Source organism: Enhydra lutris, unplaced genomic scaffold (assembly GCF_002288905.1).
Source record: "Enhydra lutris kenyoni isolate GAN:26980312 unplaced genomic scaffold, ASM228890v2 scaffoldscaffold10, whole genome shotgun sequence".
Classification (NCBI taxonomy): Eukaryota; Metazoa; Chordata; class Mammalia; order Carnivora; family Mustelidae; genus Enhydra; species Enhydra lutris.
The window spans coordinates 40,110,098-40,137,625 of record NW_019154094.1 but is presented as its reverse complement, the minus strand read 5'-3'; the positions used below and the strand labels follow the sequence as shown (position 1 = coordinate 40,137,625).

The following is a 27,528-nucleotide window of genomic DNA, read 5'->3' as shown; positions in this document are numbered from 1 at the left end:
ACATTTTTCAAATTATCTTTTCATCCTTCTCTTTTTTGCCGCATGTATATTTTTATTTTGCTTAAGTGAAATGCTTATATATTGCAGCTGGATTGTATGACCTTGAGCCTCAGTAAAATAAAATGACTGGCCTAGATAATTTAAAAGTTCTCATCCACCTCAAAATCATTGACTCTTTGACATTGTAATTGTGTGTTCTTGATGCAGGAGGTGGGGCTGAATGTGGTTAGGGACACAGTTTCTGTGTCTGATGGGCTGGATTTTCATTTTGACTCTACCCATGCTTAATTGTTCTTTTAAAATCTGTAAAATGGGGGTAATAGCATCTGCCCCATCAGGATGCCGTGAGGTCAGATGATCCTTGTAAAATGCTTTGAATGACCCTGACACATAGTATTTACTCAATAAAAGATACCTGTTATTATTATTATTTTTTAAAGATTTTATTTATTTATTTGAGAGAGAGACAGTGAGAGAGAGCATTAGAGAGGAGAAGGTCAGAGGGAGAAGCAGACTCCCCATGGAGCTGGGAGCCTGATGTGGGACTCGATCCTGGTACTCTGGGATCATGACCTGAGCCGAAGGCAGTTGCTCAACCAACATAGCCACCCAGGCACCCAAAAGATACCTATTATTATTATTGCTACTATTTGCAAAACACTGGAGTAAGTACTCTTAGGAATACAAAAGGAGTCGTTATCACAATTGAAATGGATTTCTAGACTGTACTGTCAGTCTAATCAAGACTTACTCATGCTGCAAATGTCCAAAGAGTTTACTGTAAGGATATAATAGGCGATGTTAGGGCTGTTGAAGGTGGGGTTCCCTAGGAAACAGGTGCTGAGATGGAGGACATCTATTAGGGTCAGCACCCGTGAGAGTGAGGCAGAGGTAGCAGGGTTGGACAGAGGGAGCAGCTGAGCTCTGGTGCAATACCAGTGAAGGTCTCAGCCAACTCCGCGAAACAATGGAACCTAGAGAGGCCCTCAGAGTTGCCTCAAGTTGGAGCAGGGGCCCAGGCCTCTATGCCCCCATGCTGATCAGTTTTGGATGTGGGCAGCTGCTGGAAGGCAGCATGACCTGTGGTGAGGCACTCTTCTCAGTCTCTACAGAAGGCTGACAGCACTCCCAGCAGCTGGGGGAAGGAGGCCTCCCTTCCTGAAGGCGAATCTGGTGGCTCACCACCACGCCCGGGTCCGAGAACAACACTAAGGCAGTTCTGCCAGGGATGGAACGGGGAGGTTAGGAATGGAGGCTGCTGGGCTCATGTGCCAGGGCTGTATGAGTTTTGTCTGTGCTTCCATCTGCTTCAGTCTCCTGCCTCAGTCTCTGAACACCAGCCTCCACCTGTCCGCTTTGCACATGGCCCAAGATGGCCACCAGCCCAGAGTCTGCGTGGCTTGTCATGACTCACAAGAAAGACCCCTGTGTCTTAGTTCAGACGTTTGGGAGAGAGAGACCAGCCTGTGAGGAGACACCCTCCCCCCACCACCAGCTTGGATCGGCGTCCCGGTGCAGTCACTGGAGGTGGGGGGCTGGAGCATGTTGTACTCCCCTTTCCTGGGGGTGTGGCCGGACAGGCACTGTAGGACGTCTATGGGATGTCGGACAGGGCCTTACCTAGCACCTCTGACGTGATGGGCAGTATTCGAGGCCCAGAGGGTGCTGCTGGGAATCCGACAGACAACAGTCCCTGCCCTCACGGCAAGCACATTCTATCGGGGTTGGGTGGGGACCAGCTGTGAGGAAGTCAGTAAATCCTGATGGAGGTGGGCTGGGATCTAGAAGAGCGTCTTCACAGGGCACCTGCAGTGGTGTGGGAGGAGCGGCAGGAGCTCCTCTGGTACCTGGTCCGCCATTGCTTCTCCCTCCCTGGAAGCTTGGAGGTTTCCTTCAGTTGGCTCCTCATTGCTTCCTCCTCCTCCTCTCCAAACCTGCTTTCAAGAGCAGCAACCCTTTCCTTACCACTGCTTTCCCTCTAGCTCCTTGCTGCCCCCTTAGATAATCCAGCATCCCGGGTCCGACAGCCAGCCCCCTCAAACTGGCGGCCTCTCGCGTCTTTCCTGTGGCCATGGCTTTCACAGCCATCCGCACCGACGTGAGACCTTGGGATGACCTATGGCTCTGCTCTTTCCATCTAGCCAGTCGGCAAGTCGTTTGGCATCTGCTTCTCACATCTGTCTCCTCTTCTCTGACCAGTTCTGGCAGGATCTTCTGAACTACCTCCCTTGGCTTTGGTCTCTTCTTTCCAGCCCATCACATTAGTCAGCCAGATTAATATTCCTGAAATGCACCCCTGATGTCACATTCTTTGTCTCGATATTATCTTCTGGATAAAGTTCAACCTCCTTCTCTTGGCCTCTCAGAATTTCCTTGACCTGACTCCAAGTTGCCTTGCCAGCTGACATTCCAGCTCTTTCATACTGTTGATGGCTCTGTTCCACACATCCAGAATGAGTCCCCTGGTAGGCTCTAGGCTTCCCTACCACTGTGCTTTTGGGGGGTTTTTATCCCCCTCTAGGCCTTTCCCCCATTCTCCTTAGTTCTTGACTCATCTTTCTAGAAGCCTTGCCTGGCTCCCTCAGCCACATACGGCCCATCTTGCCCTCTCCCGAACTCCTCAGCCTCCATCTGAATCTCGCCGCCACCCCTTACCACCTGTTAACTGTACTATATATAGGCCATTCCACACTCGGTGGAGCTCCCTACTCAGTGGCTTGAGGTACCTTTCCCAGGCCACACCAGAAAAAGGCATAATCTAAGTAAAAATAGGTTGTCACTATTCTCACCCAGCTTCAAGACAATTCCCTAGTGTCTGCTTTCAACAGATTACCCTCACTGGGCTCTGCCTGTGTAGAAAGACTTGAGGCCTCTGAGGACAAGGTCAAAGCCCAGGTATGGGTTAGCCCTCCATGGCACATGGCCAGGGGCTTGTAAAATGTGGCCAGTGAAGGAGTCCTTGTTGGCTGAATGCAGGAGTGCCACAACGTACAGCCTCTCCTGGAATTTCCCTTTTCTCTTTTTTCTCTATAGAGGTGAAACATACTTTGGTTTCCTTCTGACTGGCTGTTCCAGAACAGTGCTGCAGGCCCCAGCAGTCAGCTCTCATTTCCTGACGCAGGTCTGGGGTGAGAAGTAGCAAAGAACCTGCAGCATTAGGCAGGTAGCAAACATCCCTTACAGTCAAAACACAAGAACTTCTCCTACAGCCCTTAGAAGACTGTCCCCAGGCCCAGCTCCCTCTGATGGTGTCCTGGAAATGTTCTGTGGCCTTTATCTGTGCATAAAAGAGGCTCCTCTGTTTTTCCTTTTCTGAATTTCACTTGACCTTGGAAGTAAATACAGGAAAAGTTTTTGGGGTGATGATTGGGTCTTCCTGGTGCTGGTCCCTCAGAACTCGCTTTTCCCTCCCACCCTCCTACTTCAGGTCTCCAATCAGGCAACTGTATGTCTCATCAGGCCTCTGCCAGGCTGTGTCATCTACTGGGAAGAAGCGTCCCTGGCACCCTCCCCTCACCCCATGGGCTCTTCTTCCGCCTGTAGATTTCTGCTTTTATGTTACCAGCTTCCAGGAATCCCTTCTCACTGCCCTGCCCCTCTCGATGTCAGTCAGGTGCGCCTGCCCTGTGTTTGCCCTGCGTGTGTCTTACCTCTCCCCCAGTGTTCATCTCACTGAAGTCTAATTGCTTGTCAGTCTTCCTTCCCAGTCTGCATGCTCGATGAAGGCAGGGTGGGGTCTGCCTTGCCCACCACTGTACCCCAGCGTCTAGCACAGTGCTGAACGCATAGTAGGCACTCAGCAGATACATTGAATGGGTGGAGGCATTCCATTGGATGGGTGGATGACTAGATGAGTGAAACAGGTGCTATGAGCCGGTAGGTACCGCCACAGAATTGTGCATGCCGGCTACATTCACCTCCGTGGCATTTAGTAACACGTGTTTATTGCTCATGCTGCTGGAGTTATCTGGAGGTCAGCTAGGCAGCTCTTTTGATCTTGGCTGGGCTCATGCATATGTCCGGGGTGGGTTGTTTTTGGCTGGGCGGACATAGGCAACTAGGGCAACACAACTCCACTCCTTGTGCCTTTCCCTCCCACAGGCTAGCCTGGGCATGTGCTCCCAGTGACGGCTAGGGTGTAGGAGTGAGTGGAAACATTCAAGGTCTCTGGAGCCCAGGCCAGAATGGACATACCACATCCTCTTGGCCAGAGGAAGTCATAGGCCTGCCCAGGTTCAAGGGATGGGGAACTAGATTTCATGAGAGGAACTGTCAAGTCACGAGGCAAAGACTGTGGGTATAGGAGGGACTGAGAAAGTGGGGCCATTCAGGCTATTAATCTGCCACACTGGGCATCCAAAATCATAGTTCACAGCTAATGGGGGCCTCGGGGAAGCCACACATGTCAGACAGACTTAGGAGCTTCACTTTCCTCACCTGGAAAATGGAGTAATGATATCTACCCTGCCCATCTCACGTGATGACAAGAAATTTGTTCATTCTCTCATCAGCCCACGCACAGAGTTTGGGAAGGATGATCAACTGTGAAGTGCCGTGCTGTGGGAAGAAGGGTGACTCCTCCATAGGCACCAGCCCTGCAGAACTGGTGTGGAGTGTAGGGCACCGGATGGGGGATGGTGAGACCAGGAACTAGCCTGCTGGCCTCACCCCTAGGCTTTGGACATCTCAGGTCCTCCCTTGTACACAGAGGCCATGTGGGGTCTAATGGATAATGGATGTAAACGGGTTTTGGAAAGCATGAAGCATTGTGCGGTTGAAAGGTACTTTTAGACAGAGGACCACCTTTGCCAGAGTAGCTAGTAGCCAAGTCTGGCTTTAGTCCACGGCCCTGCCTCTGTCTCCCCAGGAGATGAGATGGCTGGGAGCAAATTATTCTATAAAGGTGTTTCTGTAGCCCAAGACAGCGGCGAGCGAGCGAGACTTCCTAGGTCTTCTTTTTTCTCACAAACACTGTGAAGTGCTGTCTGCAAAGTTGTTGGTGACTGTGCCTTGGGCTCCTCCGCCTGTTATCTGCCCCGGGAGAGAAGTGCTAGGGCTGGTGTTTTTCCAGGGGCAGTTTTTTTCTCCAGTCCTGCTTGGTCATCTCCTCGGGATAAAGTCTGTGTTTCTGGAGAAGCGGGCATCTCCTCCTTCTCCCCACCCCCTTAAGTTTAGGGTCCTTGGTGATTAGCAGCAGCTCTGAATTGCTAATGGGAGGCTTGCTGGGGCCCTTGAGCTAAACTTGATCCGTGGGCATTTCTCCCACTGGCTTTGGAGGAAAACACCCATCAAAACAACAGCCCCTCTCTGGCTCTGGAGGCAGTCATGGGGGTGGAAGGTGGGGCTTGAGGCCTTTCATTCCTGAACTCAGAAAAAGGGGGGTTGAAAGCTGGGTCTTGCAGGATGGGAGGGAGAGGCCAGAGAATAATTAATAAGGTAATAAATTCTCAGGGTCTAGGCGCCCATCTGAGCTGTGCGGACTCTGGCTTGCACCGTGTCATCTGTGCATGTGGCCCAGGCGCGGGCTGCATTCCTTTCTCCCCGAGGCTTCCCATCTCTCCAAAGGCCGTCATCTGGCTGGCCCTGTGGAAACACCTGGCTCAGAGTGCGTCCAATTTCTGCATCGCAAAAGGAAGCGCTTGAATGTTCTTTGCTGACAGCACATTGTTGTTTTTCTTTTCTCTCTCTCATGAATCATTGTGCCTGGAATCTTCCCTGGAAGCCTTCGTTGAGCCAAAAATTCTGTCCCCAGTCCTGGGGACTCTGATGCATTGGTGAGCAACCATCCAAGGAAGCTGACGTTGTGGGTGGGGTGGGGAGGATGAGCCTTACTGGGCTCAGGTTCTGGCTGGTGGCACATGCTGGCTGAGGGGATTGGGGGAGCTTATCAAGTGAGCCTCATTCCTTGTCCATGAGCTCCTCTGGGTTTGGGGTCAACATTACACGAGATCAGGTGTGTGAAATAGCCTCTCAGAGATGGGTTTGGAATCTGACTGAAGACCGATCCACACTAAAGGGCCCTGATCGCTCACCTCACTTCTCTGGTGGCTGCGGTAACCCCATGTTCATGTCCACTACAGAAAGGGACATCCAGGAAGGGAGGGGCCCAGCAGTTCCAGGTTTCACAGAGTCTCACATTACCATGAACAAACCTGTGGGGCTGTAGCTGACGTCTGCTTCCCGACATGTGCCAAGAGCAGAGCGTCACTCCCCATCACACCCTGCTGGGGGTGCCCTTGTGGGATTACCATTCTTGTTCCAAGACCTGGTCCTGTGCTCTCTGAACTACATTCCCTCAGGCGCCAGAGTTCTCGAAGGCCTGTGTTGCCTCAGGGCCATCCTCAGTCTAAGGCCAAATATGGGAGAAGTCCTTCCCTCCAACTTTGCCACGCTTTGTCATGAAACCTCACAGTGTTTCCCGTGGCACATCTGAATTGGGCCTTGAAGTGTGAGTAGGAGTTCACACTAGTAGGGTAAGGGGTAACTATGACACTTGTATTTTACTTAGAAGCTACTCTTTCTCCCAGACTGATTCCCTCTTTCTAGGTTTATGAAATCAGTGCCGCAGACCGATGCTGGGGTGCCTGCCCTACACCTGTCTTCGAGGTGTGGGCTGGAACTCCATGCATTGTATCAGCAGCTGCTGCACACCACATCCCCACCACCTGCTGGTGCAGCGGGACTCTGAGCTGCACACTGTAAGGGAAAGGCTGTGCGTGACTTCTACTACTAGAAACTCCACATTTGAAACTGGCCTTGTGGCACCACATCCACAGAGCTCTTATAAAAGTTTACAAACCAGTGGGCGCCTGGGTGGCTCAGTGGGTTAAGCCGCTGCCTTCGGCTCAGGTCATGATCTCAGGGTCCTGGGATCGAGTCCCGCATCGGGCTCTCTGCTCGGCAGGGAGCCTGCTTCCCTTCCTCTCTCTCTGCCTGCCTCTCTGCCTACTTGTGATCTCTGTCTGTCAAATAAATAAATAAAATCTTAAAAAAAAAAAAAAAGTTTACAAACCAGGATTTGCCAGTCAACATGTGAAATGCCTACTTTATAGAAGGAATTTAATAAGTATCTTCCGGTTGATTCTCCCTGTCCCTGACTGTGGTATCGCAGTGGCCTCCCTACTGGTCTCCTTATCTCCCATCTCCTCTACCAATCATTCACTTCCGCCATGCTGCTACTGGGTTTTTCTGTAACCTTGACTGTGGGGTATAAAGTCTGAGGCACTGAATGTGGCCTTCTGGGTTCTTCACTATCTGGCTCCAAGAAACCCCTTCTGCCGGAGCTTCTCCTACCTCCTGCTAAACCTCAGCTTCTAGCCTCATCAGACCCTTTGCCAGTGCTTGAACAGGCTGTTCACTTCCAGACCTTGGGGACTTTGCCTTCTCAATTCTCACTTATCACATATCGCATCACTTATCACTCACCTCTCACGTAATCCCTGTTCTAAGCTAAAGTGTGGGAGAAGCCCTCGTGATGCTGCCTTTTCTATTGTCCCCTAACCTGGTGAACTCCTATTCACTTTCCAAGGCCAGGCCAAGGGAACCGTTTCTGACCACTTTGGCTCCTGCCATCTCCTCTGCAGAGATCCCTGCTTCCTTCTCAGTGTGCCCATAAGCAATTTCGTGCATAGTTGTTCTAGCTCACTGTGACGTGATTATTTTGTCTGTGTTGGTCTGTGCTGAATTCCTCAAGGGCAGGTCCTCTGTCATCTCTGTAGATGTGTCCTCCTGTTCTTGCACAGAGCCTGGCAGATGCTAATGAATCTTGAGTGAATGTGGAAATGAGTGAATATAGAAACAGAAAGTTAAATATGAATTGGGTCATCCACATCTGAGGAGGAAGGGGGAGTTTTGAGTACTGGAGTAAAACATAACGTTAATATGAGATCGAGAGGAGGGAAAGTATCTGTGAGATTTCCAGGTCTAGGTAGAAATAAGAGAATTTTTGTCTCCCTCCTGGGCATTTGAAAAGACTTGCCAGAGTTAAAGATAAAGCTATTAATTTAGAAGAAAAAGAAAGAAAGAATACAGGGGCATGGATAAAAAGGATCTTTCAGATTTAAAAATTTATAATGCATATGTAACATTTATTGAATTCTCTGGCAGTGTGCCAAGCACTTTTGCATGCATAATCTCATCTAATGCTTTTAGCAACACAGTAAGGTAGTTACTCAACGTCTCCAAACCTGAGACCTGAAGATAGATAAGAGTTAGATGGGATAGGATGGAGAAATGGAGAGAAGAGAAGGGCATTTCAGGCAGAAGCAAGAGCAAGTGCAAAGGCCCTGAGACAAGAAAGAATTTGGTATGTTCAAGCAGCAGAGAGAAGGCTGGGGAACTGGAAGATAGTAGACGGGTGGAGGCCATACACAGAATCTCATAAGCCACATGAAGGTGGAGAGTAGGGAGGACAGAAACTTGATGGTGATGGTATGAATTAGGTTTTCACTTTCCAAAGAAGAATTGATTTGAAAATATTGGGAGGGGGACAATAGTAATATGGGGGCTCGTTGAGGGGGCTCTTGTGCTTGTCCAGCTCAGAGATGATGGGGACTTTAACTAGGGTGGTGGTAGTGGAGATAGAGATAAATAGATAAATTCAGAAATGTTAAGGGTAGTAGAATGGATAGGACTTGGTGATAGATGGAGGCATGGGGGTAAGCAAGAGGTAAGGAATGGCTAGATATGAGCTCGAGCATGTAGGGAAATGGGGGGGCATTTCCTCACATAGGGAATATTCAGGGAGGGGTGAGTTTTAGGGTGGAATGAGGGGCAGCTCATGGGCACAAGGGTATATGGAACTCTCTGGGAGGAAATGCTGGCTTTGATGGTCACTTAAGTCCCTAGAATTTCTGAAAGTAGGACCAGTACTAGACTGTCACCATCCATATCAGGTACCTATAGGTCTGTGATGTCTCTTTCCTGTGGGGCAGTGGTAGATGAGAGCTTGTCATGATCATGGTTTGGCCTAGTGCTCCTTGACCTTTCAAAGACAGATACTGAAAAGGAATGAGCAACACTGGCATTAATCTCTGCTTATTGATATTTTATGTTTCCTACCATAAAGTACTTTCAAGATCCAAAAGCCTCAGTCCTGGAAACTGGAATGCAAAATAAAATGACATTTTATCCGTTCCTCTCCCCGATAAACCAGCCCACAGAACCGTCCCTTCATTCAGTAGGGAGAATGGTGAGTGAGACTTTGGAAGTTAGAATCTGTTGCTGTTGTGTTCTTGCTGGAGCAGACTGCATTGGGCAGCTCAGCTCAGTGCCAAGGAGAAATTACCAGAGGCGAAGCGGGGAGGGAGAGGTGAGGCTGGGGATTGAAACTCATTTCCACGTGGTCAGTGCAGGTGGTGGCCACCTCGGCTGTGAGATGCCTCTTATGGGACTTTTGAGCATATAACCTGATTTAGGCCCAAACAGGACGCAGCAGTGTGTTAGAGTAAGAAATTGCCCTCTTGTTCGACATACAATAAAACTCTTAATGCCGAAACTGACTTCAATCCTATGACCCCACTTTCTGTGGAATTTGAGGCCCAGAACTTGGTCCATAGTAGGACCACAAAAGCAACCCATTGACCGACTGACCTAGAGTAGTGAAGCTCTTTGCCCAAAGTCTCACAAAGAGTCATCATCCGAACAGGGGGCAGAAGGGACCCACTGCACTGCTGCTAAGCGGCAAGCTCATAAACACGAGGTGTTTTTTCCCTTCGGTAATAAGACTCAAGACATGAAATACGAGCTTGGCAAAGAGTTCCATATTGCGTTAAGAGGACAAATAGATTTATATTGGGGCGGTAAGTGCTTGCACTGAGCGCAAGTGCGAATGACTGGTTTCTAGCCTGACCGTGGAAATTCGCTGCTGCATTGGAAGATACATCTGCTAAGGGAGCTGTAACCTTTTCCTTTTTCTTTGGCTGATCCTGTGTCTCTGTTATAGTCAGTGGGCACACAAGCAACATTTTTTTTTTTTACTAATTGACAGGTAACAGAGTCTTATAAAGGAATAATAATTATACTGTGAAGAAGAATCACACCCGTTTGTATAACTTTTTACTGTTTGCAGAAATCTTTCATGTATGTGTGTATTTCTTAATTTGATTTTACCACAATTCAGAGGTGAGTATCATTAATCCCAGTTCATGGATGACGTTAATATCTTGAGGCAAAGCTGGAAGTGACCCAGAACTTACTTTCTTTTTTTTTTTTTTTTAAATATTTTATTTATTTATTTGAGAGAGAGAGAGAGAGAGACAGTGAGAGAGAGCATGAGCGAGGAGAAGGTCAGAGGGAGAAGCAGACTCCCCGTGGAGCTGGGACCCTGATGCGGGACTCGATCCCAGGACTCCAGGATCATGACCTGAGCTGAAGGCAGTTGCTTAACCAACTGAGCCACCCAGGTGCCCCAGAACTTACTTTCTAAAGTCCACGTTTGGGTCTGAAATAATCTGACCAGACCACAGTATGTATGTACACCAGCATGACCTTCATTCAGGCTTATAGCCCATTATTAAGCCATTAAGGCAGCTATAATGACTTTTTTTTTTTTCCTGAGGCTTTTCCGGGAAGTTTTCTGGACTTAGCATTTGAGAAGGTACTCGATTTCCTTTCTTTATGTTTTGCTGCCCTCATCTATTCTTAGAGGCATGGAGGGTCACCTGAAGAGTTTCTCTTGGAAGTTCACTGACTGACCCCAAGAATTGATAGCAGTGATTCTAAGGACTTTGCTTGATGTGCACTGTAAAAATGAAACTTCTTCAAATAACCAGGCCCCACTCACTGACCTCCTTGAAAATTTAATCTCTGCCCCTGTTATGGACTGGACAAAGATTCCCTTAGAATACTTTTGCAGAGTTTTACAGAGGTTAAAAAGAAAATGCACACACACACGCGTACATGCCTTAAATCAGACCCTTATTTTCAGACCCTTCTTGTTTCTCCTTCGCTCCTTTACAAAAATCAATTGGCAAGAATTTGCAAAGTTGCCAGGATGAGGTAATGGGCAATAACTCACGTGGCTTTCAGAAACATAAATCATTCAGCCTGATGTAGTGCCTTTCCATCCCCGTGGCAAGGCTTCATGAGCAGTAGCTGTTATGTGCATAAAATATTTGGGCTTCACTGTGGCCTTGGGTATTCTTCCATGTGGCATTCTCATCAGAAGTTCAGGGAAATCCATCCTGTATCCCATTACTGTCAGGTGCATGCACACATGGCCGGAGGCACCTTCTCAGTGAAGATTAGCAGCTCTTGCCTGGGCTGGCCGTTTCAGCACGAGTTAATGGGGGTCAAGGTGGGGACAGCAATGGCAGAGGGGAGGCCGCCATGCTCTGGGTTTGAATCCAGCAGGGCTGGCATTGGTCAAAGTGACATATTCTGAGAAGGTTTTCCGGAGTCAAAAGCTGGAGGTTTATAGATGGTTTTTGTTTAGCAAACACAGCATTAGCATTAAAGGATGAATTTGAATATATTTGATCAGATCTGTGCTCTCTGTACTGTTTTACACTGGGTCCCTAATCACATTTTTGTCACCTCCCTGACAACCTCTGGGGATATTTAAGATTGTCCCCCCTAGAGGAGATGTCACCCTGCTAGACCACTCCCCCCCAATGGCCTTCCCAGGGCCAACCGATATTATTTTCAAAAACATACTGTTTCTCCCAATAGCAGAGGTGTAATGCCTATTTTGTAGAAGATTTGAAGAATACAGAAGAAGCACTGGGGCGCCTGGGTAGCTCAGTCAGTGAAGCATCTGAATCTTGATTTCAGCTTGGGTCATGATCTCAGGGTTGTGAGATGGAGCCCCATGTTGGCTATGTGCTGAGTGCAGATCCTGCTTAAGCATCTCTCTCTCTCCATCTCCCTCTGCCCCTTCCCATTCTCTCCCTCCCTCCCTTCCTCTACTAAAAAACCAAAACAACAACAAAACAACAACAACAACAAAACAAAACCAGAAGAAAGAATATAGAAGAAGCACAGTGATTAACACAGGAGTTGGCAACCTATAGCACACTATAGGGCCAGATACAACCCATCACCTGCTATTGTACATAAAGTTTTATTGAAACACAGCCATGTGCATTCATTGCCTAGTGTCTGTGATTCCTCTTGTGCCACAAGGGCAGAGCTGAGTAGTTGCAACGGAAATTAAATGACCTGCAAAGCCTAAAGTATTTACCATCCAGCCTCTTACAAAAAAGTTTGCTGAGCCATGGCTTAGTTCATAGGTGCTCAGTAAATATTTACTGAAGAAATGAAAAGATCTGTGATCCCACCACCCAGAGAGAACCACAGTTAACGTTTTGGTGTATTATATTTAGTCTTTGTGTATAAATAGCTATAATTACATTTTGGGAGGGCTAAACTATACATCCTATTTTTGTAACCCACTTTTGTTTTTTAACATATTTTATGCGCATTTTTCAAGGTCGTTATTATTATGCAACATGGTTTCTAAACTGCATGAGAGTTGCGTGGACGTGCCAGGAAACTTAAACGATACTTTATTGCTGGGTTTTGTTCCAGGTTTTTACTTTTACAAACAATGTGATAAATACCTTTGCACATACATTGTTTTGCACATGCTTCTGATCCTAGAAGGGGAATTATTCCATTTCATTTTGCTAATTATTTTTTCACCTAAGTATGGCTTATCCTCCCAGCACACTGGGAATTGAGAGTAGGGATCCTACTGTATACATGTTTTCATCGCGCCTCCTCCTGCCCTCTAACACACACGTAGTAGGCAACCAGTAAATGCTTGTGAGTGTGTACACTCACAGTGTCCTCCTCTCCCTCTGTGCTTGTACAGATCCTGTGAGTCCTGCCCCAGCTCTCCTCCTTCATAAGTTCCCTCCTTCTGACTTGCTATATCATTCACTGCTTAGACCATATTCTCCCTTTCTTTAGAGCTTTCAAAGTGGTGTGATGTATGTTGTATCAGTTTCCTATGGCTGCTGTAACAAGTGACTACAAATGTGGTGACTTAATATAACACTCATTAATTCTCTCACAGTTCTAGAAGCCACAATTCTGAAGTCAGAATTCTGTTTCACTGGGCCAAAATTAAGATGTTGGTAGAACCCCAAGTATTCCTTCTAGAGACTCTAGGGGAGAACCGTGCTTTGCCTCTTCCTGCTTCTGGTGGCTGCTGGCATTCCCTGGCTCATAGCTACATCATTCCAGTCTCTGTGGTCACGTTGCCTTTCCCTCTTCTGTCTGTGCCAATCTCCTACTTTCTCTCCCCAAAAGGACACTTGTGATTGCAGTTAGGGTCCACCTGGATAATCCAGGATCATCTCTTCATCTCGAGATCCTTAACTTAATCACCGCTGCACAGTCTTCTTCGGCCTTCTAAGGTAACATTCAATTTCCAGGGATTAGGAGCCAAATATCTTTTGGGGATCATCGTTCAGCCTACCACATATGTCACTTCATTTGACTGGTTAGTTGATTCTTGTAAAAATATTTGTGAGGAACCAACATGATGGCAGGCACTCACACTGTGCTAGCTGCCTTGCATCACAACAGGAGAGAAAGGACTTGTGTAGGAAGAACTGTAATCAGGAGAGCTGAGCACTGGCCAGGCAGCTGGGAGACCCAGGTTCTGGTACTTTATTGGGTGAGGCTCTCAGTTCTTTGACTCCTCTGTGAAGTAAGGGATTGGACTAACCGCCATTTTTCTGAAGTGAGGACAGAGCACCACTGTTGTTATATATGTAGGATGATTTTGGGTGGTCCACAGGGACAAAACTAAATTGCAATGACTCACATAAATAAACCATTCTTTTCTTTCTTTCTTTTTTTTTCCGTTCTTTTCTTTTTAATTCTCCTTCAACCCTTCTGATTACTTTAAGGAGAAAGTCTCCATGAGGTGTTAACATGCCTTCCACATTTCTTTGAATACTTGCCAAACTCCTTTTATCAAAAAGAAAGCAGGTCTCAGATAACAGAAGCTAGGTAGAATTTAATAACATTATTTTGTGTCTGTTGTATTTATTTTTACAAATACCTCCCATGAGTGACTCAGGTCTTTCTATTGACGGCTGTACTGTAAAGTATCCCAGGTAAAAAGCGAGGTGATTTAAAGAAATATGTTGAGTAAATACAGGGTGGATGGTTTCTAGAGAGAACACATTGTGAAGATAGCTCTCAATGTTTGGGAAACACTTGGATGCTTCCAGGCTGGCCCCCAGCTCTCTGACTTCTATTTTAGTTCTAGAAGCAGGGTAGGATTGAAAACAAAAAGAAGCATCCTCAGTCAGAGGACGCAGCTGGAGATTCAGCATTAACGAATCCTGATTTCTTCTCATTTAAATGCATCTGATCCTTCAGGGACCATTGAGCAGCAAAGCCGCGAATATTAATCTCGTGTTGAAATTGATCACGGCCCACTTTAACTCCTAGCTTCTGGTAGGAGGAGGCGTGGCCTTATTCTGACCATTCTTTGCATTTTGCTGAACATCTGGAAGGTGGGGAGGCAACTTCTGTTTGACTTCTTCATGAGAGGGAATGGCTATTAGACATGGCACAGATGCCATGGGGAAGCCTCTCTCCCACCCACTCTCCTTTCTGGTTTCTGAGGAGGAAACTGGTTTGGTAATCCAGGTGAAGGCGGTCAGGAGGCTTCAGAGCTGGGTCTCTGCCTTTGGACCACAGTGGGAAGTGGAATCTCCTATTTCCCATTTTTTTCAGCCATTGATATACCTAATGCTAATTCCCTGGTGTGTTTGGAACCATATTATTTCCTCTTACAGGAAGATTTTGCTGGTTGACAACATTATCATCACCATTATTAAATAACTATTAGTTTTTCAAAACACTAGCCCATGTACTATGCTTCCTTTTGGGGGGAGGGTGCGTTGGTAAGAAGAGGAGGAGGGGGGAAACGCCAGTCATTTCACCCAGTTTTTCTGTTCCCTCAACCCTCCAAGAATGCTGGAAGCAGATGTAATTTGCTTCAAGGAAGTCTCAGGAGTTTGATGCATTTTGATTATCTGGGCTAAGCCTGGCTTATGCTTCTCTGAGGAATAGTAGATGGCTGAAGACAGTATAAGAATTTGGCTGACTTGGTATATAGTATGTATGGCAAGTGCTCAGGAGACATCCCTAGGAAGTGGTATAGATTTGGAGCCAAAAGACTCCTTAATGTCTAGGTGAAATTGGGCATGTCACTGTACTTCTCTGTGCCTTAGTATCCTCCTCTGCAAAATCAGGGAATAGTAGTAGTTCCTCCCAAGGCTGTAGCATAATATTCGCTGCTTTCCCTGAATAAGGAGACACTTCATGGGAAGCACTTAGCACAATAATTATCTACTGTTATTCCCTCCATTTTACAGATGGTAAAGTCAAGGCCCAGAGAGGTTACTGACTTGCAGAAGGTCACACAGCTAGCAAGCTTCAAGGCCAGTCTCTGAACTTAGCAAGTCTGATCCCAGATCCAGCTCTGGGCGATGCACTACCCAGCTCCCACCTGATTTAGGGCTGAATGTGTGAAAAGATATGAGAAACAGTTCTATTATTTGGATGATTTGCTGTGATTGGTGGGGAGCAGAGCTAGACTGGGGCAGCGCCTGGAGGGCCACGTCTGCCCAGCTTTGAATCCTGTGATTCAGGAAGGTCCTTTCCCTTCTCTTGGGCATCAGTTTCCTCACTTATGGTGTGATACCCAGCCCCTCCCTGAGCCTTCGGTGGTCAGAAGCCATGATGGATGTGAATGGGCGTGGTCAAGGTTAATACAGGACTGACTGAAGTCTCTGGTGAGTGTCCCTGGCCCAAAGAGGGAGACAGTACAAAGTGCCAGGAACTGGTTTGTGTCTGCAGAGAGGGCAGACTGAGGAGCTTGCTCCCTGTCACCCACCCAGTCGGCTCTACCCACAGCGCAGGCAGGGACGGGTGACTCGCTTATCTATCTGGGCCTCCATCGTGGTTGCTAGGAAACAGCACCTCGTGGCTGGGACTGGCGGAGCAGCTGGTGCTCTCCAGCATGGTGTGGGGCTCTTGCTTGGGGGGGGGGGGTGCTTTTGGAGAGAGGACTGGAAGGAGGAGGGAACCCAGCGCTGAGTGACCCCAGGGATAGTGGCCAGGGATGACACAGTGTTCTTGGCGGAGTTGTGTTTGGGTGGGGGCTGTGAGATGGGCTGGGGGAACACCTAGCATGGTGCCCAGTGTGCCCCATGCTCTGTCTGCACGGCTACAGCAGCAGTGGTGGCTCGTTCCTGCCGCATACTGCTTATCTGCCGTGCCAGGCATCCCACCAGGTGCATTATATGGATACCACCTCTCTTTTGACAAACCCGAGAGGAAGGTATTGTTATCCCCCATTTTATAGATGAGAAAACAGATTCAGGGAACTGAAGCGGCATCTACAAAGTGGAGAAAACCAGGTTTGTGTCCAGGCTGGCTGTCCCCAGAGCCTGGGAGCCTCTGCCCTTGCCCTGTCCCCAAAGCCTGTGAGCCTCTGTGGAGGCTGTTGGCTCAGGGTCTCCTCGGTGCCTGGCACATGGCACACATTTCTAGTCTGATCCTTGCAGCGCCCCTTCAGGGTGAGCATAGTTGGGAGAACAGCTCAGAGAAAATGACTTGCCTGCCTAAGACCTCCCAGTGCATGTCTGGCAGAGACAGTATTCCAACTTGTGACAGCGGCTGGAGTCCAGGCTCTGCCGGTCTCTCTACTCCCTCTGCCACACCACCTCCCTCCCCTAAAGCTGGAGTTGGATAGCAGTAGACTCTTTAAATGCTGGCTGTTGGGCTGGCCACAGAAAGCAATACTAATAAATGATGCTCATAGCTAATGAGAGCTTTTATTAAGCCTCTCATCCAGTGTCCTAAACCCATTAGAAGTTTCTGCAGTGCTGGGAAATGTTTTGCTCTGTCCAGTACAGTAGCCACTAGCCACATGTGCTTTTGAGCACTTGAAATGTGGCTAGTGCAACTGAGAAGTGAATTTTTTATTTTAATCAAATTTAAATAGCCACATATGGCTAGTAGCCACTGAGTTAGGGCAGTGCTAAAATAGAGCACTGGTTGGAGAGCTTTCTTGAATGATCACTTATTCTTACAACAGACATGTGAGATAGATTATCACCATCCCCATTTTACAGAGGAAACTGAGCTGCAGGGAAATAAAACAAGCATGCTCATGTTTACTCAGCTTCATGTGTGGCAGGGCCAGGATTTGAATCCCTTGCAGGTAAACCCAGGACCTGTTACATTGTGCTAGCAAGTCCGTGTTTCCCTCCTCGAGGTCAAGGTCAGGATGCACTGGGGTGGATACAGTGACAGCCAGGGCCGGTGAGAATGGCATGGGGATGACAGATGGAGTGTGGGATGGAGACAGGAGGTGGAGTGGGACATGATCCCCGAAAAGGGGAAGCATTGGATCCCCAGGGAGAGCACCTTGACCTGGAGTCTGGGTAATCTTGGCTCCCGTCTGCTTTTTACTCTGGCTTTGGGCCCTGACTCTGCCAATTTCTGGGTGAGGCTAGGGCAAATCATTCCCACTCCCTGAGTCTCATTTGCTTCCATCTCTGAAATAGGAATGACAGTAGCAGCAGCCTCATAGGATGCGGTGATAATGAGGCGGGATTGTGCGTGCATAGATGTGATGAAGCACTGTCAGCAGTGACATACCATACAGCTCAGCCTCTTCGTTAGCTCCGGAAACGTTACCGGGGTGGGGTGGGGTGGTGGGGTACGCCAGCTGCCTCTGTGGAGCAGAGGGGACACATGCTCACTCGATCTTGATTTTCAGGTTGAATGTGCTACGAAAGTGGGGCCTCACCATCCCAGGAGGTATCAGAAGAGTTACCATGTTCTCAGGACAGGGTTCAAGGTTTGGAACTGGGTGGGGCCTGGGAAGCTGCATTTAAAATTGCTCTTAAGGTCACATTCTGACCCCTCTTTCTAACCCATCTGCAGCCTAGGGGCAGAGGCCTCTGGGGACAACTTGTTGGCATTCCTAACTGGTCAGACTTGTTAACCAGAGCCGCAGCCTTTGTATCAAGTTTCTGGCTTTGTCTACCTTTCTTTTCTCTCTCTCTTTCTCTCTGTCTTTTCCCCCCTCTTTTATTATGGAAAGTTTCAAACATTACCGGAGTAGAGAGAATAGTATAACAAGCCTCTTCCTCATATCCATCACCACAACTAAACTTCAACAATCAACTCAAGGCCAATCTTGGGTTACCTATAAGCCTGCCACTCCCCAGTCCCCCCGACCTGAGGTTATTCTGAAGCAAATCCCAACATGCCTGTTTTTAAATAGTCCCTATGACCCTTCGTAGATTCTGGGCGCTATCAGTTGGTACAGTTGCAGAGGGGGGCAGTTTAGCAATCTCAAAATCGCCATGCAAAAGAGTCATGCGAAGTAGTCATGCAAATGCCTTTTGCTCCTGCTCTTCCATGTGAAGAGTCCGTCACACAAACGATCTACTTGCACAAGTGCGAAACGAAGCCTGCATACGGTTATTCATTCCAGTATCGTTGGTGATAGTGAAGGTTTACAAACAACCGAAAGGTCCGGTGATGGGGACTGGCTAAAAATTTATAAATTTTACAGTGGAATTATATAGTACTATGGAAAGGAATGAGGAAGTTCTTTATAAAGTGATATGGACTGATCTTTCCAATGTATTCTTTTTTTTTTTTTTTTTAAGATTTTAAAATTCATTTATGAGAGAGAGAGAGAGAGCTTGAGCAGGAGGGCAAAGAGAGAGGGAGAAGCAGACTCTGTGGCCCACAGTTGGTGGGGGCGATCCCAGGATCTTGGGATCATGACCTGAGCTGAAGACAGATGCTTAACCGACTGAGCCACCCAGGCATCCCTTCCCAATGTATTCTTAAAAGACAAAAGTAAGGTACAGAATGCTGTGAATGATATGTTGTCATGTTTGTAAAAATGGGGGAAATAATGTATTTGAAATACACCATTATTTCTAGAAGGATGCGCATGAACCTAGTAAGTTGGTTACTTTATTAGAGAGGGACTAAGGGGCTGGTGGACAGGGGTAAGAGAGAGATTTTTCTCTTTATATCCTATCTATCTTTTGAATTTTGTACTAATATTTTAAATTCCTGTATTTCTTATCTAAAAATAGAACTTTTTTCCCCCAGTAAACCTAAAACTGTTCTTAAACATGTCTATTAGTTAACAAAAAAGTATTTCTCCAAATGAGTTGAAAACTTATTTGGCTTGCACAAAATATTCATAATTCCCCCCAGTTGGAAACTATCAAGGTGTTTTTCAGGAGGTGAATGGATAAATAAGCCAGGACTATTATTCCATATAATGGGGTATTATTCAGTGATAAAAAGAAATGAGCTATCAAGCTATGAAAAGACATGGAGGAAATTTAAATGCTTATTGCTAAATAAGAGAAACCAGCTTAAAAAGCATATATAACGTATGGTTCCAACTATATGACTTTCTGGAAAAGGCAAAGTTAGAGAGATAGTAAAAAGCAAGTAGTTTTCAGGGGTCACAGAGAGGCGGGAAGAAGGGATGAATAGGTGGCACTTGGGGGATTTTTAGGGCAGCAAAGGTACGCTGTATGATACCATAATGACAGCCGCGTGACGTTATGCATTTGTCCAAACTCATGTGATGTAACAGGCCAAGAGGGAGCCCTAACCTAAACTCTGGACTCTAGTAAATAGTAACATATTAGTTTTGTCCATCAGTTGTAACAGATGTATCACACCCATCAGTGCAAGATGTTGATAATAGGAGAAACTGTGCCTGGGAGTGAGAGGGAGTATGTGGAAACTCCTTGTACTTTCGGGTTAATTTTTCTGTAAACCTGAAGCTTCTCTAAAAAATGATCTATTAATTTTTTAAAAATAGAATTTCTAATTACCTTGAACCTGAGGAAGACTGGCTGCCTCTGCTTGTGAGGTTGTAGTTGTGAGTGGGGTGGGGAGCATGGGGATACTTGTTCAGCCCTAAGGCTGGTCGCCCTGAGTGTTGCCATGGGCAGTGGCATCGGCATAGCTACTGTGGTCTTTGGTGAGACTATTGCAGAAGAAGCAGGGTCTTTATGAGGAATGGATAGGCAAACTGTAGATTCTTGGGCTTTGAAAGTCAGAGGAATTTGCCTTTGAGCCTGTAAGCAATAGGGAGCCATGGAGAATTTTATCAGGAGAGTGCCACAGGGAGCTGTGCTTCAGGAGTCCAGGTGTCAGAATTAGTTCTGCCCCTTCTTTGGGCCTCATGCTTTTTATCTGTAAAACCAGAAGGCTACACTAGGTGATTGGAGAGGTCATCTTCAGCTTCAAGGTTCTGACAGCAAAGAGCTTTTCCTGACTTTCCAAACCCCTTTTCCTCCCTGCCCCACCCGCTTTTAATTTTTCTGCTGCTCTGCGCTATACTGTGGCTGGAACCGCCCCCTGGGGGGAATGTCTGCTGAATGGAGTCTGAGCCTTGGGAGCAATTCTGTTTTATTTTATTTTTGTCACTCCTCTGAAATCTTCAAGGAGAAAACCCAAATCTGTGCCAGCGCCAAGGAGGAGCAACTTGGAAGAGAGTTGGAAATAACGAGAAGGGTAATCAAATCCTTTCAGGGTTCCAGAGCACGGGCGAGCTGCAGTCGGAGATTTAGCCAGGACTGTTTCCTGCTAGAAGGATTTGATTTGACTCTGAGCTGTCCAAGCTCCTAGAAGGTTCTATGCAGGAGCCAGCCTGGAGGCTCCAGCTGGTAGTATGAATTGGAGGAGATTCTCTGCTCCTTCCAGATCCTCTCTTGTCATCATAGTGTGATTTATGAGCTTTTCCTCTAAAATATGAGAAGACTGGCTCCTGATTATGCCCTGTAATGCAGGAAAGCAGTGGCTGTAGCATTTCTGATTAGCAATTCTCTTTAGACCACCATCTTGTTACAAAAAGGATACAAGAGGTTGAATACAGATGGATTAAAGTCTTTTAAAAAAATAATATGCTTTCAGTCTAGTTAGGTGTCTGGAGGATCTTTGCTGCCATCTGAGGGATCTGGGCTTGATTCCTAGATTAATTGCAACACACCAGCTGTTACGAACAGAGGCTGCTTACCTCTGAGCCTCTACATCCTCATATATGGGGCGAGAGTAGGGGAACGCTAGTAGCTCCTGCTTTATAGGGTACATATAATGTGAAATAATTTTGTGAAGAAGTCAGCACTGTGCCTGCAACAAATGATGGACTCCATAAATGCTAGTGATTATTACTAATTATTACTAGATGGTCTGAAAGTTTTTTGAAAAATATTTGGAAAGCATTTTTATAACTATGTATTGATATGGTAGGGCTTGCCTTTTTGGGGAGTGATGGCGTCTCGAACCAATTCAACACATAGGCCATGTCATAGGCATACCTGTCCAGCTTGTTATAGTTCAGAGAACAAAATGTAAACTTGGACAGGTTCCTGATTATAGTTTACACAGAGCTGTGCTTTCTTCCTCTATAAAAATGGATAATAATGTCATGGTGTGTGTGTGTGTGTGTGTGTGTGTGTGTGTGTACGATGTGGTATGTGGTGTATGGTATGTGTGTGCATGTGTGTAGTATGCTGTGTGTGTGGTGTGGTGTGTATGTGTTGTGTGTGTGTGGGGTGTGTGTGGTGTTTGTGTGTATGGTTGTGTTGAGTGAGACTCCCATAATCACAACACTTAATATCCTTGGGTAAAAGCACTTGGTAAAAATAAATAGTAATTTGTTGTACAGATAGTGATCTCCTGATGATCTAGTATGTGCAGGGAAAATCTACCTTCAGAGCTTAAATTTCATTTGAGGAGCTAAGGTGGATATGTCTCACATTCGTGAAAGAATTGAAACAACGGCAGGAGGCCGACAGAGACAAACTAAAGGTACCATGGGAGTTCAGAGTAGGGCTGGGAGGACCAAGCAGTCCAGGACTCCCTGGGAGGAACAGTATTTGACATAGGCTCTAAAGCAGGTTTTAAACTTTTCTGCTTGCCTACTCTTTAAGTGAACTCAGGGGGAAAAAACTCTCTTGCCTCATACATTTTAACTTGACATCTGAAATGTCTCATTATAAGTTTAAATAGTTACGAAGGATATCATTTCTACCATATTGTAAATATTGACCTTGTAGAATAAAATTACACTCTTAACTGTGTCAAATGGAAATGAAATAACAGGGCAATTTTTTATTTTGCCTTTTTATTGCAGGATCACTTATATAGAGTAGAATGCACAGATCTCCAGTATGCAACTCAACTTTTTTAAAAAAAGATTTTATTTGTCAGAGTGAGAGCAACTGAGCCCAAGTAGGGGATGCACAAGCAGGGGAAGGGGCAGGCAGAGGGGGAAGCAGTCTCTGCTGAGCAGGGAGCCCAAAGCTGGACTCGATTCCAGGACTCTGGGATCATGACCTGAGCCAAAGGCTAATGGTTAACCGACTGAGCCACCCAGGCATCCCACAACTCAATTCTTTTTTGTCAGTGTACCTGCCACCCAAACTGAGGTGTGGTCTATCTCTGCATTCCAGAAGGCTCCCTTGTACCCCCTCCCAGTCAATTCCTCCACAACAGTGACCATTTCTCTGACCTCCATCACCATAAACTAGTTTTGCATGATCTCATTTGTTCTGCCTTCTTTCGAGCAGCGTAAGTTCTGTGAGATTCAAGTATGTTGCTGCAGGTGGCAGTAGTTCATCATTTGTCATTGTTGTATAGTATTCCATTGAGTGCCATTTTGAGATTTAAAAAATCTTGTCTACTCTTAATGGATATTTTGGGTTGTTTCTAATATTTGGTTGTAAAACTACTCTAAATGTTCTATATACTTTTTGGTGGACATAAATACTGGATGTGTTTGGGGTAGGTAGCCATGAGTGGGATTGCCAGATCACAGGATAAATACTGTAACACATTGGTATCCACCAGCATCCGTCAAAAATTATCCAAATGAGTCAGAAATTTTATTTTGTGCCTTTCTTTACTTTCTTGAACTCGTAATTCCATTCTAGTTCTTTCACAGAATTTTATCCCAATATATTTCTATACTTGAAACTCTTCTATTATCATACTTCTTTTTTTAAAAAGATTTTATTTATTTATTTGAGATAGAGTGAGTGAGAGACAGACCATGAGTTGAAGAAGGAGCAGAGGAAGAGGGAGAAGCAGACTCCCTGCTGAGCAGGGAGCTGGATGTGGGACTCCATCCCAGGACTCCAGAATCATGACCTGAACAGAAGGTAGACACTTAACAAACTGAGCCACCCAGGCGCCTCAATCTATCATACTTCTTTTAATCTAAAACATGTATATAAACTGAAATAGACATTGGAAATTTTTCCTTTGCCCATAGAACTCTAAGTATCTCTCTTTTGGATTGATTTATCATTACAGTGATCAGATACACAGTTCATCAAAATAATATTGGTTATTTCATGCATCTGACAAATAATTACTAAACATAAAAGTAAGATAGTGTGGGAAATGCTCCTCATAATGAGATGGAAGGGGGTGGTTGATGGCAGTGCTTCTCCTACTTTAAGGTACATAGGACCATCTGGGGATCTTGCTAAAATGCAAATTCTGATTCAGAAATTCTGGAGATGGGGTCTGAGATTCTGCTTTTCTAATAAGCCCACTGGGGAGGCTGATGCTGCTGGTTCACAGGCTACACTGAGTAGCAAGGGTTCATGATCCCAAAGGAAGATGATTCCCTTGTACTTTTCCTACCTGTGTACCCCTGGGGAAGCCTGTGTGTACCCCAGGGTAGGGCTATCCCCTGTGAGGACCACTTCTCTGAAGGATGCTAAGATGGAGTTGGCCATTTTCAGACAGGATGCCCATTTATGCAGTTGGGACTGGATATTTCAAGGACTGGTTTGAATGGTTTTCAGAGTCCACTGGGGGTGAATTCCGACAAGTAAAGTTTGTGGCTGGGCAGTGGATGGTCTTGGATTCCATGCTAAGGAGTTGGGCTTAATACTTAGGCAGAAGGGGCTGTGGGGCATTATGAGCAGAAAGCTGGTATGAGCAGAGTGCTTTGGGGAGACTGATGTGTTGAACAGCTTGTGGGATGGCTGGGAAGGAGTTAAAGCTGAGGGCTGGCAGCAGTGACAACGCTATGGGCTTGAAGATGAGGTTGGCTGTAGTTATTGGGATTTGCCTGTGATTTTTATCTCCACCTCCCCAGCTTTTGAACTTTTGCCCTGGTTGCACAGACCTGGTTTGCTGTCAGTATTTCCTGAAGTGTGGGTGACATTCCTTTGGGGGGTACTTGAGATGTTTATGCACGGAGCTCAAGGTGATTTAACGCGGAACACAGACGTGGCCTTAAGTAACACCGAAACCCAAGAGTCCCCGGCATCCCCTTCTCAGCCTCTCTCAGCCCTGGTGGCATCTGGAGAAAGTCTTTAGCGCCTTGCAGGCTCCCATTTTCCTTTTGTTGATAGAGAGCAGGCAGCTTGGCCTCAGGGCCTCTGGTAAGCAATAGTCTCTAGATAGAATTTTACAAACTTTTTTGTTTTTGTTGAATTCCTTTTCTGTGTTGCAGGATGGCACGTGGTCCTAGTTTTCCCCTCACTGTAGTGACACAAAGCCGTTCATTTCAAATACGTTCATTTCGGTAGGAAAAGTGAGCCAATTGACTCGATCATATGGAAGAAATAATAATGCTGGCGGCATGTGAATACAGCAGAAGCCATGGTGGTGACACGCCATGGTTCAACTTGGGGAAACATGGGTTGGACCGTGTGACAGAAGCCAGTGCGTGCCATAGCTCTGTGCCAATGCCGGAGAGGCTTGGGAGGGGGGTCGTGGCGGTGGGGAGGGGGCTCTTCAGGAATTGCAGTGCCTCGGTCAGGGGCCCTGGGTCAGCCGGGTGAGTCCCACCGCGGTGCTGACCACAGCCTAACGCCTGCCCTCCCTTGCCTCTGCCCGCAGAGATCCGCACGCAGCTGGTGGAGCAGTTCAAATGCCTGGAGCAGCAATCAGAGTCCCGGCTGCAGCTGCTTCAGGACCTCCAGGAGTTCTTCCGCCGGAAAGCTGAGATTGAGCTCGAGTACTCCCGTAGCCTGGAGAAGCTGGCCGAGCGGTTCTCCTCCAAGATCCGCAGTTCCCGGGAGCACCAGTTCAAGTGAGGAAGGGGCGGGGGCGGGGCCTGTGTCTAGGGGAGGCAGCGAAGCACAAAGGAGGCAAAGACTCACTGGAGGCAGATGGTGTGCTTTTAAGGCCTTGGGGATGCAGGTTACCGACCCCTCTGTGCCTGACTTCCTGCGTGGAGAGTGAGGATAGAGGTCATTCTCATGCATAAGGATGCTGCAGGGAGTGAGTGAGGAACTCGGAAAAGTGCTTGTCGCAGTCAGTACGTGCTCAGTAAATTGTCCTTGTTGTAGCTATTTTCCTACCAAGCACCAGGCATTGAGCTAGTCTTCATCTGGGCCAGAGTGACCTGCCCCCTCCTTTCAGGACCTCGGACCCTTTTATCTGGGGACCAGCCAGCGCACTTCCCAACTCCCTTACACAGGGATCTCAGAATCTCTTCTCCATGGACTGAAGCTCAACGCATCCCTTCTGCTTACTCCGCTGGAGGGTCAGTGCCCCGGGCTCTTTCTCTCCCTCATTTATTTACAATATACAAACTTCCCGGAGTCCTGATTTCTCATGCTCCGTACTCTGGGTTTGTGAGTGCAGATCCCCTCAGGCACTGATGGGGCAGCCTCTGAGTCTGCCAGCAACACAAAACCTCTTTGCCCTGAACCCACTGGGGCCAGCCTCTTCCAGCGCAGGTAGGAGGTAGCAACCTCACAGGGATGGCGTTCACGGGGCAGGGTGCCCCTGTGCAGCGCTCTCTCCCTCTGCCATGCTCCCCGGACCTTCTCCTCCATCTCTCCAGCCAGTCGCCCTCAGCAACTTGCTTCAACCCCCGACCTCTGGGTCTGATCCAGTTTTTCTCTCTACATGTAAAAAAGCTGTGGTGTATAGAACACACATAATATAAAATCTACCATCTTAACCATATTTAAGCATACAGTTAGGTAGCATGAAGGATACTCACACTGGTGTGCAGCCGTCACTACAATACACCCCCCACGCTTGTCATCTGGCGAAACAGAAACTCCATTCCCGTCAAACACTAACTCTGCATTCCCTCCCCCTGCAGTCCCTGTCAACCACCACTGGACTTGCGGTCTCCATGAATCCCACTACTGTAGGGACCTCAGAGAAGTGAAATCATACAGTAGTTGCCCTTTCATGACTGGCTTATTTCATTTAGTACAATGTCTTCTAGCTCCCTCCCTTTTGTAACCTATGACTTTTTAAGGCTGAGTAATATTCCATTGGGCGTACAGAGCACATCGTGTGTATCTGTTCACCTGTCAGTGGACGCTAGCTTGCTTCCACCTTCTTCCCTATGTTGTTTTGCCTTCTGCTCTGGTCAGGGAGCGCTCTTCCTTTTAACTCCCGTAAACATCTCCCCTCATCTGTGCTACAGCATTCAAACACTCACTTTTGTGGAAATTGTTTTATCAAAGAGCAAAAATGCATTACATCTTTGCAAATACCACTCTTGTTTTTCTACCCAATGTCATTTATTTAGACTTAGCCTGCAGGAGGAAGCTGCTTCTTCTTCTTCTTCTTTTTTTTTTTTTTAAAGATTTTATTTATTTATTTGACAGAAATCACAAGTAAACAGAGAGGCAAGCAGAGAGAGGCAGGGGAAGCAGACTCACTACTGATCAGAGAGCCTGATGTGGGGCTCGATCCCAGGACCCTGAGATCATGACCTGAGCCAAAGGTAGAGGCTTAACCCACTGAGCCACCCAGGCGCCCCTGGGGGGAAGCTTCTATTAAAATAGCATCCAGGCACTGTCTAGGCCCTTCCACACACATTATCTCATTTTCTGGATAGATATTTTTGGGGAGGAGGGAGGGGAGAAAGTTTACCTTTTTTTTTTCTTTCCAAATGATGAAAGTAAAATGCTCATTGTATGTAATTTAGAAAATACAGAAAAACAAGGGAAAAAGTCACTTGCACAGTCCTGCCCTTCAGAAGCAATGCTGCTCCCATTTTGGTGCCTTCTCTGGCCTATCTTTTCATGATAACAACAGCCATGACGACAGTTTACTGAGTGCTGTACTGAGCACTTGGGGCCGGGTGGGGGTTATTGCTCTGTCTTTTTTTTTTTTTTTTAAAGATTTTATTTATTTATTTGTCAGAGAGAGAGATAGAGAGCGAGCACAGGCAGACAGAGGCAGAGGGAGAAGCAGGCTCCCTGCTGAGCAAGGAGCCCGATGTGGGACTCGATCCCAGGACGCTGGGATCATGACCTGAGCCGAAGGCAGCTGCTTAACCAACTGAGCCACCCAGGCGTCCCTTATTGCTCTGTCTTAAAGATGAGGACAGTGCAGCTCTGAGAAGCAGCTTGTCCAGGCATGTCTGTGGGCCAGTCATTTCAAGAAGATGGATTTGAACTGTCATTCTCATTCTGCCTCATCGGCCTGAGATAAGAAAGGGCCGGCTGCAGCCTGAGAACAGCGATGGGAACTGAAGTCTCCCCTAAAACCAGAGATAGAGACATA

General features: G+C 46.9%; 1 protein-coding gene across 4 annotated transcripts in view; it reads left to right on the top strand.

Annotated features, from left to right (window-relative positions):
- The window catches only part of LOC111144113 (SLIT-ROBO Rho GTPase activating protein 3), a 287,770-nt gene that overhangs the window by 101,027 nt on the left and 159,215 nt on the right, over positions 1-27,528 (top strand). For all 4 annotated transcript variants that reach the window (XM_022498256.1, XM_022498253.1, XM_022498255.1 and 1 more), the window contains exon 2: positions 24,889-25,081. In XM_022498256.1, coding sequence (XP_022353964.1) covers positions 24,889-25,081 — 193 coding nt within the window. The remainder of the gene's footprint in view (positions 1-24,888; positions 25,082-27,528) is intronic.